Below are 15619 nucleotides of genomic sequence, written 5' to 3'. Positions count from 1 at the left end.
TTTTCTAAAGAACATCTGTGAGCTGCCACCTCCGGAAGGCAAGCCAGGGAGAGCAGGGGGATTTGCCCTTGGAGCACTCTTGTGACGAGGGGGGCTCCTTCGTCAGCCAGAAGTTAGGGCATTATATATTTTTTTAAAGATTTACTTTATTTGTTGGGAAGGCATAGTTGCAGAGAGAGGTAGAAACAAAGAGAGAGGCGGGCCTTCCAGGGCCAGCTCTGTGGCATAGCAGGTAAAGCTACCACCTGCAGCACTGCCATACCCTATGGGCGCTGGTTCTAGTCCCGACTGCTCCTCTTCTGATCCAGCTCTCTGCTGTGGCCTGGGAAAGCAGTAGAAGATGGCCCAAGTCCTTGGGCCCCTGCGCCCACGTGGGAGACCCGGAAGAAGCTTCTGGCTCCTGGTTTCAGAGTGGGCAGTTTGAGAGCTCGGATGTGGCCACTTGAGGAGTAAACCAGCGGATGGAAGACTTATCTCTCAGTCTCTCTGCCTGTGCTTCTCTCTAATGCTCTGCCTTTCAAATAAATTAATCCTATAAAAGAAAAAAGAGGTCTTCCATCCATATGGGATGCCAGTGGTGCCAGCCGGGGCTTTAACCTACTGTGCCACAGCGCCGGCCCCAAAGTTAGGGAGTTTGCGAGGAGGCACCCTTCCTTGTCACAGTTCCGAAATTCTTTTTTTTTTTTTTTTTTTTTTTTTTTTGACAGAGTGGACAGTGAGAGAGAGAGACAGAGAGAAAGGTCTTCCTTTTGCCGTTGGTTCACCCTCCAATGGCTGCTGCGGCCGGTGCGCTGCGGCCGGCGCATCGCGCTGATCCGATGGCAGGAGCCAGGTACTTATCCTGGTCTCCCATGGGGTGCAGGGCCCAAGGACTTGGGCCATCCTCTACTGCACTCCCTGGCCACAGCAGAGAGCTGGCCTGGAAGAGGAGCAACCGGGACAGAATCCGGCGCCCCGACCGGGACTAGAACCCGGTGTGCCGGCGCTGCAAGGTGGAGGATTAGCCTAGTGAGCTGCGGCGCCGGCTCAATTCTTTTTTTTTTTAATAAGAAATTTATGCTCATTTTGCTGTTTCTTTTTCCTCCTCCTTCCTCCTAAGATTTATTTATTTATTTATTTATTTGAAAGGTAGAGTTACAGAGAGGGAGAGGCGGGGTGGGGGTCTTCCCTCTACATCTTCACTCCCCAATTGGCTGCAGCAGCCAGGGTTGGGCCAGACCAAAGTCAGAAGCCAGGAGCTTCATCTGGGTCTCCCACATGGGTGCAGGGGCCCAAGCACTTGGGCCATCTTCTGCTGCTTTCCCAGGTGCGTTAGCTTGGAGCTGGATTGGAAGAGGAGCAGCTGGGACTTGAACCAGCGCCTATGTGGAATGGCGGTGCTTCAGGCGGTGGCTTCACCTGTACGCCACAGCACCGGCCCCTATCCCCGAGTCCTGTGGCCTCCCCTCCCCGTGTCCACACGGTCTCTTCTCCATTCTGCAGACTGCAGGAGGAAAACCTGGTCATCACGCCCCGGCTCTTCGAATGCTCCAATCAGACCGGGCGCTTTCTGGCCACGGAGATCCCTGACTTCACTCAGGACGACCTGGAAGAGGAAGATGTGTTCCTGCTGGACGCCTGGGACCAGGTGGGACCCAGGGCCCGGGACCTGCCCCTCCCCCACCCTCCGGGGGCGGGGGCTGAGAAGAAGTGGCCTTGTGGGTGGGCACATATGAGTGTCTTCTCAGCTTCTCCCTGGGAATGGCCTCCTGACTCCCTGGAGCCCAGGGGGGCGATGGGAGGTGGGGAGGAGCCCCCTCACAGGGCCACTGGGCAGGCTGCCCTCCTCCCTCCCAAAGCCCCAGTTATTTCCCATGCAGCAGGAGAGCTTTTGAGAATCTTGGCTTGAGAGAGGCTGGGAGTCGCACATTTGCAGAGTGTCCAAGTGGTGGGCATCTGTCCAGCCTCCTCTTTTCCCACGTGCAAAGTCAAGGCCATCTGGCTGGGCAGTGGCAGGGTGGGGGCTCCGCTGCCGGGCAGCCGGGACAATCTGCGGCAGAGCTCCGCGGGCCGGCGCGGACGGGAAGCACTGAGCATGCGCGGGGCTGCTCGCCAGGTCTTCTTCTGGATCGGGAAGAACGCCAACGAGGAGGAGAAGAAGGCTGCAGCCGTCACCGCGCAGGAGTACCTCAAGACCCACCCCAGCGGCCGCGACCCCGAGACCCCCATCATCGTGGTGAAGCAGGGCCACGAGCCCCCCACCTTCACGGGCTGGTTCCTGGCGTGGGACCCCTTCAAATGGACTGTGAGTGGCACAGCCTACTCTGGGTGGGAGGGCCTTGCTGTGCCTATGGGACACGTGACCTGATGATTTGTACAGGGGGTGGCGGGGGGCTTTCCACCAAGACAGAGGCCCCATGCCCACCCCCAGGATGGGGGGTCTCCCAAAGCCAGCACTAACTCCAAGGCCTTTGTGTACCCTGAGCTGGTGGATTTTAGTGGCAAGAGCAGGACTATTTCAATCTAATTAAAATTAAGCAAATTTCAAGCTTGACTTCCTCACTAGCCATGGTTTCAATGCTCGGCGGCCACACGGGGCCAGCGCCTCCCAGACCAGCCCACTCTAGGTGAGAACATTTTCACATTAGGGCAGCAGCTTCCAGACGGTGCCCACAAAAGCGTGTCGGTTCTACAGGACCAACGACAGCCAGCGTGGCACTAAATTCGAGCACAATCCGCGGGGCGTGTGGTCCTGACCCAGGGATGCGGAGGGCAGGTCCTCAGCAGGGAGGCCCCGGGTAGGCGGGACCTGGCCTGCCGGCTGCAGGTGCCCTGAGTCGGCCCAGCAGAGCTTGGGGAGAGCATGAACTGCATTTCCTCGGTTTTGCTTTTTTCCAATCCCGTGCTCGGTGGGCTGTTTCCTTTTTGAGGATGGCATCAAATCTGGATGGCGGATGTTGGCGAAGGCAGTGTCCACAGCTCTGCCAGCCATGCCCTCCGCGGGCGGGTGCTCTGGCTTCTCTCTCAGCCGCGTTCGTTCCGACACAGCTCTGTGAGCCCGATGTGCCCGGAGCACACTCCCTCCACTGCTCTGTGCCAGGGCCCTAGTGCTGCCTGCACTGCTGGCGCTGGCCTTTGCGGGTGAGAGGATCGCGTCCCTCTCCTCCGCCGTGTCCCGCCGGGCGGGAACGCACATTGGTCCCCACCACCATCATCTGCCCCTCCAGCCACCTCTCCCACTCACCCCAGGCCCCACACCGGCCGCTGTGCTGGCTCAGCCCGGTCTGTTCTTTCCCTTATCCGCAGAACACCAAATCCTATGAGGACCTGAAGGCGGAGATTGGCTACTCTGGGGACTGGAACGAGATCTCTACTGTGAGTGTGGCGGCCTTGCAGTAGCCAGTGGGGGCTTGGGGACCGCCCAGAGAAGACAGCGGGGTCCTGAGCTCTCCTTTCCCTCCCCCGACTCCCCCTGGAAGTTCTTCCTGCTGCTTAACTCCAAGGCCTCTAGGAATTTTGTGTCCTCCATTTCCGGGCTGAAAGGGTCCCCAAGCTGGGTCATGCAGGGTGTGTGGATGATGGGGGCTGGGGAGCGGGGAGGAGAGAAGTCTGTTAAAAGGCAGAGTCCAAGGAAGGCCCTGCTCCCAAAGACTTGGGGTTGGCTCCTAGGAACCTGTGTTTTAAATGAGGCTCGATGCAGTCAGTCCATGGACTGCAGGTTGAGAAATGATTTCTCCACCGTCCGTCATCCTTGGGGTCCCCTCTCCAGGTCGAGTTTGACCTCTCAGTTAGTCACTGGCAATGTATTCAGCCAGCAGGCCTGGGGCTCGGGGATACGACAGGAAAGCCTTTCCTTCGAGAGGGTCACAGGCCACAGGGGACACAGGACACAGCCAACTCCGCAGAGATGCACTCCGCCTGGGAGCGAGTTCCCCGCTCATTGGGGTAATCAAAGGATGACACACGGGGCTCCTCCACCCACTGGGCGAGGACCTGTGGCATCAATACACCCTCCTGGTGACTAACAGTGCATAGCTAAAAACAGATAAGTTCAGGCTAAGTGAATTTATGGATGACAGCCTCACAACAGATAAGAGAAAGAGGGTCATAAATTCCCAGAGTCAAACTCCAGGGGAAGCCATGGGGCAGTTAATTAGTCATTGAGCAAAACAGGTCATCTTGGGTTGGAGTCAAACTGCTGTGGAAGCTCCTGGGTCCAGTCCAGCGCGTGTGTCCTCACGAGTGTGTGTGCGCTTGGTGTAGAATGGGTCCTGGAATCCATGTTGGCTTCCGAGAGGAAGGCAGCCGAGGGGGTGGCCATGCACCTGCTGAATAATAACCAGGGGTCTCCGTGTGCTTTCCAGGAGGTCACAAACCCCAGCGTGGACATGTTCAACGCCTACACCAGCCTTAGTTCCGGGCCTCTGCCCATCTTCCCCCTGGAGCAGCTGGTGAACAAGTCTGTGGAGGACCTCCCTGATGGGGTGGACCCCAGCCGGAAGGAGGTGGGTCAGCCTCCACCAGGGGGGACAAAGACGTGCACAGCCTACCTGACCCCAGATTGTGTCCTGCTGTGGTGAACGAGACAGACCTGGGTTTGCCCTCCTGCCAGCTGCTGTCTTTTGGGGAGAGAGATCAGAGAAGCCCAATTACTCCCTCGTCTAATCTCAGGGATTATGAGGGCCCCCAAGGTGAAGACTATCACGGAGATGCCCTCCTGACAGGTGAACAGGGATTCCTGAAGCAAAGCGAGTGACAGGCGTGCCAGGGCAGAAGTGCGCGGGTCAGAGGCCCTGTGGGGGGCTGGCAGGGGACAGTGCCCTCTCCCGCATGTTAAGGACCATCTTGGCTGCCCATACACGCAAGGGACACCATTAGAGCTGAAGCAGTGACAGATCTGCTTGTCTGTTTGGGTTTTACTTATTTGAAAGGCAGAGTGAGAGTGAGAGCGAGTGAGCGGGCTTTACTCCCCGAATGCTCACAAGAGCCAAACCCCAAACAGAGGCCAGAACTCCATCTGGGTGCCCCACGTGGGTAGCAGGGACCCAAGTCCTTGAGATACCATGTGCTACCCTCCAGCGTAGGCATTAGCAGGGAGCTGAACCAGAAGTGAGGTGGGGCCTGAATCAGGCACTTGGCTATGAGATGTAACCACTGTGCCATGTGCCTGGCCCAGATGTACGTTTCTTCCCCCCCACCCCCCTTCACAGTTTTATTTATTTATTTGAAAGGCAGAGTCACAGAGAGGGAGAGGCAGTGATCTTCCATCCGCTGGTTTACTCCCCAAATGGCTGCAACAACTAGGGCTGGGCCAGGCTGAAGTCAGGACCTGGAACTCTATCCAGGTCTCCCACACGAGTGGCAGAGCCCCAAGCACTTGGGCCGTCTTCTGCTGCTTCCCAGGCGCGTTAGCAGGGAGCTGGATCAGAAGCGGAGCAGCCGGGACTCGAAACAGCGCTCATGGCTTAACCCACCACACGGCAGCTCCGGCCTGCAGGGTTACATTTCCACAGGTCGCTCTGGCTGCTTAAGGAAGGGCGGCCAAGCCCTTCAGGACAGCATCGCTGCTGCCAGGCTGGCGGACCTGGGGCCCTAGAACAGGGGTGGCCAAGGAGGTGAGGAGATGGCTTAGAGAAACATGTAGAGCGCACAGTCAACAATCCGTGGTCACTGCTGCATCAAGGCTGTGTGAGGGGAAAATGGCGTCCCCTCTCCTGGGTCCTCCCCTCTGTGAGGAGGCCAGAAGGCTGTGCCCTCACCGTGACACTGACCTCAGCTTCGCCTGAGAAAGCTGGGGTCTGGAGACAGGAGATGACTTAGCTAGCATTCTGCAGCTAGCAAGCTGCGAAGCCAGAGTCAGAGCCAGCCCGACATCCAGCGGCGTAAGGAAGTCTTTTCTAGAGGCTGGGGGCAGACGATGCTACGGAACCAGGGGAGTGACAGCAGGCTGATTTTTCAGCTTGCTAGTTTCAAGTGGAACAGCCGGCATCAAGACAACGCCCTACGCCAGTGCTAATCCTCCGCCTGCGGTGCTGGCACCCCGGGTTCTAGTCCCAGGTGGGGCGCCGGGTACTAGTCCCGGTTGCTCCTCTTCCAGTCCAGCTCTCTGCTGTGGCCTGGGAGTGCAGTGGAGGATGGCCCAAGTGCTTGGGCCCTGCACCTGCATGGGAGACCAGGAGGAAGCCCCTGGCTCCTGGCTTCGGATTGGTGCAGCGTGCTGGCCATAGCGGCCATTTGGGGGGTGAACTAATGGAAGGAAGACCTTTCTCTCTCTCTCTCTCTCATTGTCTAACTCTGCCTGTCAAAAAAAAAAAAAAAAAAAAAAAAAAGCCCTATGACAGAAGCACCTAAAGGCTTTTCTGTCATGGAGGCAGCGTGCATTCTCGGGAGGAGCTGGGAGCTCCATGCCACGAGGCCTCCCTGGTTGCTGCACTCAGAAGTGAGTCAGTGAGAGTGGGGCGGGGGCGGGGGTCTGGCCGTGGCAGCAGCAAGAAGGTAATCTAAGTGTTTGGGCACGGATGAGTAAACCAGAGGGGCGGATGTGGGCATGGGTGAGGCTGGTAATCAGCTGGCAGGACCGCCAGGTTCAAGAGCAGGGCCAATGGAAAGATACAAGTCCACTGGGATGGGCAGAGGGGTCAGAGTCCAGCAGTGCTGGCAAAGCCGAGGAGCTGGCCTAGGTTGTGCTGGACAGGTGCCTAGGAGCCGCCTGTAGGGGGGCCTGGGACACAGCAGCCACAGCTGTAAGAAACCTGGGAGGGGGATGGTGCTACAGACAGAACTGGGGGACAGCACCTCTTCCCCACCCCATCATGTCCAAGCCATTCATATTTACTCTGGTCTGGAAACAGGGCGCTCCATCGCCCTGCCTGGGGGTGGGGAAGGCTCCCAGCATCTAGTTCCCAGAAGCCTTCAAGAGAGAATGGCCCCCAGGTGGGAGGCTGATGTGCCAGGTTAGAGACCTGGGCCAGCAGACCTATCCGATCTTAAGTCCACCTGCAAGTGTCTCCCAAGAAGTCGCTTGGTTCAGGGCCGCGCGCAGAGTCAGTACAATGGGGCCTGCCCAGGGCGGGTCCACCTTAGCTGAGCAGCCCACAGTGTAAAGGAAACCCACTGAGTTCCGCCTCCTGGTGTCTGGGGAGCAGAGGTGCAGGCTGGGAGAGGCTGTGTCACAGCAGCTGGGATTTGGGGTTCTTGCACGTGCCTTGAGGGCACTGGGCTGGCCTTAGGCAGCACTGCTATCTTATCATCTCAGATTGGGAACAAAGGTCTTTCTGTCAAGTCCCTAATCTTATCAGAGACACTCAGAGCCTAAAGGCAGGGAGGCCAGTGACTCCCAAGGCTACTAAAAGGTGGGATCCTGCTATCTAATCTCCTAGTCATTCATAGGAGAAGCCACAGCCATTCAGTTCCTACTCACAACAGCTAGGCAAAACAGGATTCTGAACTTGTCGTTTGCCCTTTCTAACTTCTCCCCATCTCCACCCCCCCACCCCCCACCCCGCCCCCTTGTATTTTCTGCGCTACCCTCCCACCATCTCTGGGAGAGCCTGCTCTTACAAAATCATCCAGCTGGTATTTGCACAGTGGGATAGAAGACTGATGAGGTTTAACATGTTACCTTCTAACCAGGAACAGACCTGCAAGCCAAGAGGGACGAAGCTCTTTGAAATGGTGCAGTCCACTCAGCTGTGAGCTAAACCCTACACTCGCAGGTCTGGGAGGCAAAGGTGACAAGAGGCCTCATGGAGTGCCTCAAACCAGTCAGCGTGCTGCAGGGGAACTTGCGTTGGGACCAGATGGCCGTGACTTCCGAGCTTTGACTGTATCATGTGAGAACAGGAATGGAGGGGCAGGCATTGGAAGATGCTGCTTGGGATGTCTGCCCCAGAACGGGAGAGCTTAGGTTCAAGTGCAGCCTCCACTCAGACCCAGCTTTCTGCTAACATGCACCCTGGGAGGCAGCTGTGAGGACTTGAATTCTTGGGTCCCTGCCACCATGGGTGACCTGGATTCAGTTCTGGGCTCCTGGCTTTGGCCTGGCCCAGCCCCAGCTGTTGTGGGCATTTGGGAAGTGAACCAGCAGATGGAAACTTTCTCTTGTTTCTCTCTGCCTTTTAAATAAAATTAAAAAAAAATTTTTTTAAAGAGAAAATACAGTTCTTCCTTGGTATCTTTCAGGAATTGATTCCAGGACCCCTAAAAAAAACAAAAATCTGCAAGCACCCAAGTCCCTTATATAAAAAGTAGTATTGCATAGAACCTATGCATACTCTTCTGTATACATTACTGTAATTATTATTTTAAAAGATTTATTCATTTATTTGAAAGGCAGAGTTACAGAGAGGCAGAGGCGGGGAGAGTCTTCCATCCGCTGGTTCACTCCTCAAATGGCCACAACGGCCGGAGCTGTGCCAATCTGAAGCCAGGAGCTTCTTCCAGACCTTCAATGTGGATGCAGGGGCCCAAGGATTTGCGCCATCTTCTACTGCTTTCTTAGGCCACAGCAGAGAGCTGGATTGGAAGTGGAGCAGGCAGGACTTGAACCGGTGCCCATGTTAGATGCTGGCATTGTAGGCTGTGGCTTTACTCACTACGCCACAGCACCAGCCCTGTCTCCTGTACAATCTTTTTTTTTTTGAAAATTTGAAACCCAAATGGCTGAAAACCAAAGATTTGTTTTTGTTTTTTAAAGATTTATTTGAAAGACAGAGTTAGAGACAGGGAGCTAGGAGCTTTTCCCAGGTCTCCCTTGCAGGTACAGGGGCCCAAGCACTTGGGCCATCTTCTGCTGCTTTCGCAGGCCACAGCAGAGAGCTGGATTGAAGTGGGGCAGCCGGGTCTTGAACCGGCGCCCATATGGATGTTGGCACCGCAGACGGCGGCTTTACCTGCTATGCCACAGCACCAGCCCACCTGTATACTTTAAATCATCTCTCGATTACTTACAATACCAGTACAATGTTAACAGTATGTATATAGCTGCTATACTATTATTTTTTAAAAAGTGAAGGTTTGAAGAAATGTTTGCTTTCATCTACTTGAAAGCTAGATCAAGAGAGAGAGGGGGGAAGAGAGTGTGTGAGAACGCTTCTCTCCACTGGTTCACTCCCCACATGCCTGCAACAACCAGGGCTGGGCCGGGCTGAGGCCCGGGACTCCATCTTGATCGGCCACGTGGGTGACAGGGGTCCCAAGCACTTGAGCCATCCCCTGCGGCCTCTCTGGACACATCAGCAGGAAGGCTGGATTGGAAGTAGAGTAGAACTGGTGCTGACATGGGATGCAGGTGTGTCCCAAGCAGTGACTTAATCTGTTGTGCCACCATTTTTTTTTAATCGAGAGGCAGAGACAGATAGAGCTCCCAACCACTGGTTCACACCTCAATGCCAGTGACGGCCAGGGCTGGGCTGAGGCTGAAACTAGGAGTCAGGAGCTCACTCCAGGCCTACATGTGGGGAGCAGGAACCAAGCACTTGAGCCATCACCTGCTGCCTCCCAGGGTCTGTGTTCAGGGCGGCTGGAATGGAGTACTGAACCCAGACACTTCAACATGGCATGCATGTCTTCTGTACTCTAGGAAAAAAGTCTGTGTGTTCAGCAGAGGCAATTAAAAAAAAAATGCTGACCCACGGTTGGCTGAGCCCATGGGTACGGAGAGCCGACTGTGTTCGACTGTGTTGCCGCTTGCATGTGTCTAAGCGCACAGCGCTGCACGGGTTACCTCGCTGCCGGCTGTGTCCACCGGCGGCCCTACTTCCCTAGCCGCCGTCTGACTTGGTCCACAGCAATGAAGGGCCCAGGAGGCTGCTCCTGGGGTGCTGGGCTTCTGCTAGAAGAGCAGCGCCTCCTGTGACAGCAGCAGAATCTGCAGCGCCCAGACCGGGGCAGACGTCTTTCTGGGAGTCCGTCTGCTTACTCTGCGGGTCAGGCGTGGGGTCACTGTTTAAGCAAGGGCAGATGAACTGGACAGCTTGTTTTCAGTACCTTTTCATGTTAATATTTTCACCGTCCTAAAAGTAAACAAAAATTGGCCTTTAAGAGATTTTTTCCCCATCTTACAGAGGGGAAAACGGAGAGCTGGAAAGAGAAGCAACTCCTTAACCGAGCTAAGTCAAACACCTCAGTTCTCATTTCAGGCCTGTGTGAACCTGACCCTGGTAGAAAGAGACGGAGTTCAACTTACCAATTTACTACCTGTTTATGTTACAAACGCAGGGAGCAGCACGCAGGAAGCCCACATCTGCTCCCTCCTCCCAGCCCTCTCCTGGCCCTGACAGCTGCTTGCCTGGTCTTCCCGACTGCTTATGCCACACGCCCGACTCAGCAGAGCAGCCTCTAGGGAGGAGAGTGACCTTTGCCCCCTCTCTCTCTCTTCTCCTAGGAGCACCTGTCCGTTGAAGATTTCACCAAGGCCTTGGGGATGACTCCGGCTGCCTTCTCCGCCCTGCCTCGATGGAAACAACAGAACCTCAAGAAAGAGAGAGGACTGTTCTGAGAAGCAGAACTGTGGTTGGAAAGCAGTGCCCTACCTTGCTTTGAGGGTTTCCTTGCTTTTATTACTGGGATTAGTCCTTTGCCGGTTGAAGTGAAGTTTTAAATTGTACCTGTGAGCAGCAGGCTGGCAATGGCATTTTTGCTTAGTAATCAACAAATTCCTTTAGAAAGATGATGGGTCTGCAGGGAGCCTGTGGTCCAGCGGCAGCTGTGAAGGTGCTGTTTCTATCCTGGGGTGTTGCATCACTGTAACCATCCTGCGCAGGGCGCTCCCTTCTTAGAGGAGCGAACACTCCACGCACCATCCGAGTTTGGAGGCGTCGCTCTAGCTGCTTCTCCATCATGACACATTGTTATCCACGGCAGACAGGCGGAAGCAGTTTGCAATTTATTTTTTCCAGGATAACAGCTTCTCCTTCTCCCATACACCTTCTTTCTGCCTTGCTCGGGTGGTCAGTGAACGAGGACCCCTTCTTTGAAGGACAGTTAAATGGGCTACGAGATCGCTCTCTTGGGTTTCACAATGCTCACCAGCTCACTGTAGCCAGAGCACAACACAGCCCCTGGGCGGAGGCTGGAGACCTACAGGCAGGCAGGCGCTGCCCCGCGACTGTTCTTGCAGCCGTCTCCTGGCGCTCTGCACAGGACCGCAGAGGAAGCGCTAAGGCCACTGCTAGGCTCCCCACAGGTTGTCCCGAAGCCTCTGGAAAGCTTCAGCAGGCTCCTCAGCTGACCACCAGACACTCAGTGGTGACTTCAGCCAGACACTGGTTTGAAGTTCATTTCCTCTGAGAAGTTAAAGTGCTGCATCAAGTCCAGGCGACCTCCGCAACTTCACACAACCGGCTACCAAGTGTCTGCAAGAGTGTGTCCTTCTCAGAAATGACAGTCGCACGAACAGGTTAATAAAGGCTTTAATTTCACACACAAAAAACTCTATGCATAATTTAAAAAGGAAACAAAAACAAGGGAAAACTGTAAAGGATACAGAGGAACAGTTCTGCTAAAACACAGATAAAGTGCCGCTCCTTACAGAACAGAAAGAACTGGAATCAGAAGTCCACTCTGAACACAAAAGGGATCACCTCACAAATCATGTGGCCAAAGCTGCCAGCAAACCTGCTCATGGCTCAATTAGGCAAACTGCAGGAGCCTCACCTCACTTCTGTCTCCCTCTCTAAGCACAAAGAAAACACAGCGGGCCAGAGAAGTGAGGGAGGGAAACCCGGGACACCCACGAGACGTCTCATTCAGGGCCTACTGTTTTCCAAACAGACCCCTTCTTTGTTGTGGTATTTGACCCGACACACTTAGATCCTGACCCAGACCCTTATGCCACTCTATATTCTTATACCAGTGGATGCACCTGTAATTCGAACATTAAGAAAAGCCTGTGTTACTAAAATCAAATGCTCACATGCATACTGCCACACTTCCCATTAAAAACTTGAAAACCTCAGACACACAGCACCCATGGAAAGGAAACAATTTACTAACTGGGTACAAAGGCTACAACGAAAGAGACTGCCTAAAGTGCGGTAGTAACCAGGCATGCCACAGGGCCTCCGTGACCCAGTGAGACACAGCAACGCAACTGTCACTCAACGGTCAAGGCCTAAAAAGCTATGGTTTTCCAGTAACATACGCATTTTTTCAGATGTTAATAAGACACATAAAAAAAACAAACCCTGGATTCTTAATGCATTAGAAAGATGTCCGAGGGCAGAAGTCTGTTTAGTCTTGCACACGTCTGCAGTGTGAAGCATGATGGGAGGGGAAGGGTGCCTCTGCTTTGCGGGGACATCCTGATGCGGCTGCATCCGCTACGGGGCCGCTGGTGTTTCCAGTGCTCTCCGCGTATTACAAGGTTCCTGTGCAGTTGGAGCTCTAGCTGCTTCCCTGACTTAAAAGGGAAGTCCACCTTGGAGGGTCAATTATATCAAACAGGCGACAAAAAAATCCAAAAAGCCCACAGAAGGCTAAATAATTACGAGCATCCACTGCAGTCCTTGTAGAAGACAGAGAAGAAAGGGGGGGGGGGTGTTTCTGTTCTTGTGATAGAACCTTTCCAGTAGGTCACAAACCAGTTTACAAACTATCTACCTCTCTTTCGTTTGGGTGTTTGCAGGTCATCTTCATTACACAACTGTATGTGTAACTATCCACACGCAGTTACATCACAGTAGTGCGGTAAGGAAGGGTGATTTCATGGGTCACCTTGTTAGAAACATGAGGACATGTGTAGTCTAGTACTTGCCTTCCGAGTTAACTTATCTGTACCACTGTGCATGTCTCAAAAAGTAAACAATTTCTATTTGTTATATTTGTTATTGAGCCACTTAAGCAAGGCCTGGAATGAACAGACCATAGCAAGTAAACAGGTGTTGGCATCACAGTAGAAGACCAATTCATAGACTTGCTTCTTATTCTATCCTGCTGAGACAAAATTTATGAGTTATAATCATGGCTACTAAAGGGAAAACAGCATTTAGCCACATGCAATTTGCCAACAAGTTTGGATTTAGTTTATTTTTCCTTTCCAAAAAATTCCAACTGAGAGCAAAAGGTTGTGTTCAGAACTTACTGCTATCAAGTTCCAACTTAAAGTCTTTAAAGCAAGTAAGCACACATTTGGTATGTTCGATAGGAGGCTGATTAGTGATTGTGTAGCCTGCCGGGAGCTGAAGCAGTCTGCCCCTCCCTGGCCCCAGTGTGCTAACCGCCCCTCCTCTGATTCGGGGCAAACTGATCACATTGTGCAAAAAATAATATATTATCTTTTTATAATTTTTAAATATATACAGCCAGCTCAAAAAAAAAAAAAAAAAAAACCAACAAAAAACCCAACAAACCCCATCATCAAGTCCAGCTGCAACGTCTATTTTAGTCAAAGGGGTGAGCTGAGGCAGCCAAGGCAGAAGGGAAAGACTGACAAGGCCACAGTGATGAACGGACACCAGCAGGAGGAGAGTCCCAAACTGCCAAGTATATGAACAACGAGGTAACTCCTATACCCCAGACCTGCTTCCAGCTAACAAGGCCTGCCCAGGACACGAAGAGCACATAGAATCAGGTTACTGAGCCAAGTGTGCATCTAGGCAAGCTATCAAAGTACTGCAAATGAGGCTGCTCATGAGGCAAGCCAGGTTGACGCGCTATTTCTAGTTTTTTTCTGTGTCTTAATGCAGCCCTCACTTCAAAGCATTCCCGATCATTTCTGACAGCGCCTCTCAAAATTCGCTAACACAACAGGGAGAGTGGTAACACCTAGCTAAAGAGCTTCATCCTCAGTTCACTCATGAGAAAATCAGTTCTCTTCAAGTGAAAAACAACAGAGAGGCTCCTGATAGAAAGGAAACAGAATCTGTAAAGCTAGTTTTTTCCACAGCCCTAAACTCCTGCATTTCCCACCACCATATCATTCCAAAATGTCAACCACAGTAGTATCTGCAGGGGGCTGGTCCGGGGCAAAGCATGTGCCAGTAGTTCCGCCACAGTGCTGAGGCCATTTACAATTCGAGAATGGAAGCTGCACAAGGGGCTGAAGTTCTAAGAATACAGCTGGAGCTCGTTGAATGTAATCTCCCAGGAAAGATACTGCATCTTCTATGATTGATTTTAAGATGTTTTCTCCCTGAAAACTTGAGGTGGTTTTCTTTCTACCTCAGAGCTAAAGAGTAATCTCATTTACATAAAAGCATGAAAGAAAATAATGAAGGTTTTCTTTTGTTATACAAAACTGGTCATCCTAATGACAGTCTGAGCTCACATGATGCTTCTGTGGACAGAATTCCAGTCTCAAACTCACTCTTTATGGTTTCGGAAGCTGCTTGCCAAGCTAGTTATGTCAGCTCGGTGACTGATGCAGCATTAACGGTGCAACCCCACTTAGCCTCAACGCACAGCACCTAGAGAGTAAGACGAGATACATTACGCACCTTGGTTCCGTGCTAGTTCTTGAGATTACCTAAACCAATCACACTTGAATTTTTATCGTGTTTAAGGGCAAAGCCAGGCAGCAAATGCTAAATGCTCTAGTTTTATCCTATAGTTCAGGGGCTTTCGCTTTAGTGGTCCAGAATTTTAGTTCTGACACAACACTCCTCTTGACTGCTGAGACACAGAGATGCTAGTGTTCTGCCTTACCCCTAAGTATACCTGCTGGGCAGTCCTAATTAGAGCAATCCTAATTTTCTACCTTAGGTTTTGGTTACAATATTTTAGGTTAATAACTGTTCCATGGAAGAATGATAAGTTAGAAAATAAAAAACTTTATCTTCATCATCAAAATAATATAGGACTCATTCTAGAGGAAATGCAAAGTGTATGATGGATACCAAATGTGGGACCATAACACATTCCAAAGCACCAACAAATCCATTTCTTGGGACTGCATGTAAACAGCAAAGGCATTACAAATTCATGAACTTTAAAAAAAAGCTCCTCAAGTCAGGTGACAAATGTCCCTCTCTTGTCAGGAGAACAAACCGTCATTAGTGTAGCAGGGAGAGCTGGCTTTCCAGTGAGCTGTACTAATCAGACACACACACGAAAGGTCACAGCCTTGAGTGAAGCTACTCAAGGAACAGGAAAGCTCAACACCAACTGATCTGCGCCCCCTTACAGGTTTCCCAGATGAACAGACTCGGACAACCTCATTCCTTCTCCAAACTGCTGCGCTATTCATTTGAACAGGCAGACTCCGGCTGCTCATCCTAACTCTTTAAGGCTCCATTCATTCCGTGTGTGTATGTGTGTGTATGTACATATATATATACACATATATATTTACAACACGTATTCCTAAGACAAAAGGAAGTGCCACTCTTGTAGGAGAAAAAGAGGATAATCAGCTACAGATGTGAGACCAAGGTTTCCATAAAATAGTTAGCCTGGAGCATTCTACGTAACTGTAATTTTCATCTTTTGGTTTGGCCCTGAGCTATCTGTTGCTCCCGCATCAAGTAGAATCCCGAATTCTCCTCCAGCAGAGGAAGGTAGGGTGGCGGCAGGAAGGGGATCTGCAGTGCTCGCTGCCCACCCAGGAGCGGCTCCTCACGAGACCTGCCGTGTCGTCTTCCCCGCTTCCACGCTAAGTGCCTGAGAGTTCTTTTCTGTTTCCAGCAGCTCATCAAATATTTCC

General features: G+C 52.4%; 2 protein-coding genes across 22 annotated transcripts in view; one reads left to right on the top strand and one right to left on the bottom strand.

Moving 5' to 3' along the window:
- VIL1 (villin 1) overlaps positions 1-11410 on the top strand; it is a 27067-nt gene extending 15657 nt beyond the window's left edge. Inside the window, exons 16-20 of the mRNA XM_051848171.2 lie at positions 1483-1627; positions 2096-2284; positions 3286-3354; positions 4344-4484; positions 10364-11410. Of these exons, the coding sequence (XP_051704131.2) occupies positions 1483-1627; positions 2096-2284; positions 3286-3354; positions 4344-4484; positions 10364-10477 (658 nt within the window). The 3' untranslated portion in view covers positions 10478-11410. The remainder of the gene's footprint in view (positions 1-1482; positions 1628-2095; positions 2285-3285; positions 3355-4343; positions 4485-10363) is intronic.
- USP37 (ubiquitin specific peptidase 37) overlaps positions 11373-15619 on the bottom strand; it is a 94975-nt gene continuing 90728 nt past the window's right edge. For all 21 annotated transcript variants that reach the window (XR_011387105.1, XR_011387108.1, XR_011387107.1 and 18 more), the window contains one exon: positions 11373-15619. Coding sequence is in view for 16 of the 21 variants with exons in the window: in XM_070070192.1 (XP_069926293.1) it covers positions 15532-15619 (88 nt within the window). In the remaining 5 variants the exon portion in view is untranslated.

Source organism: Oryctolagus cuniculus, chromosome 3 (assembly GCF_964237555.1).
Source record: "Oryctolagus cuniculus chromosome 3, mOryCun1.1, whole genome shotgun sequence".
Classification (NCBI taxonomy): Eukaryota; Metazoa; Chordata; class Mammalia; order Lagomorpha; family Leporidae; genus Oryctolagus; species Oryctolagus cuniculus.
The sequence above is the reverse complement of the archived record's forward strand: the minus strand, read 5'-3'. Positions and strand labels throughout refer to the sequence as shown.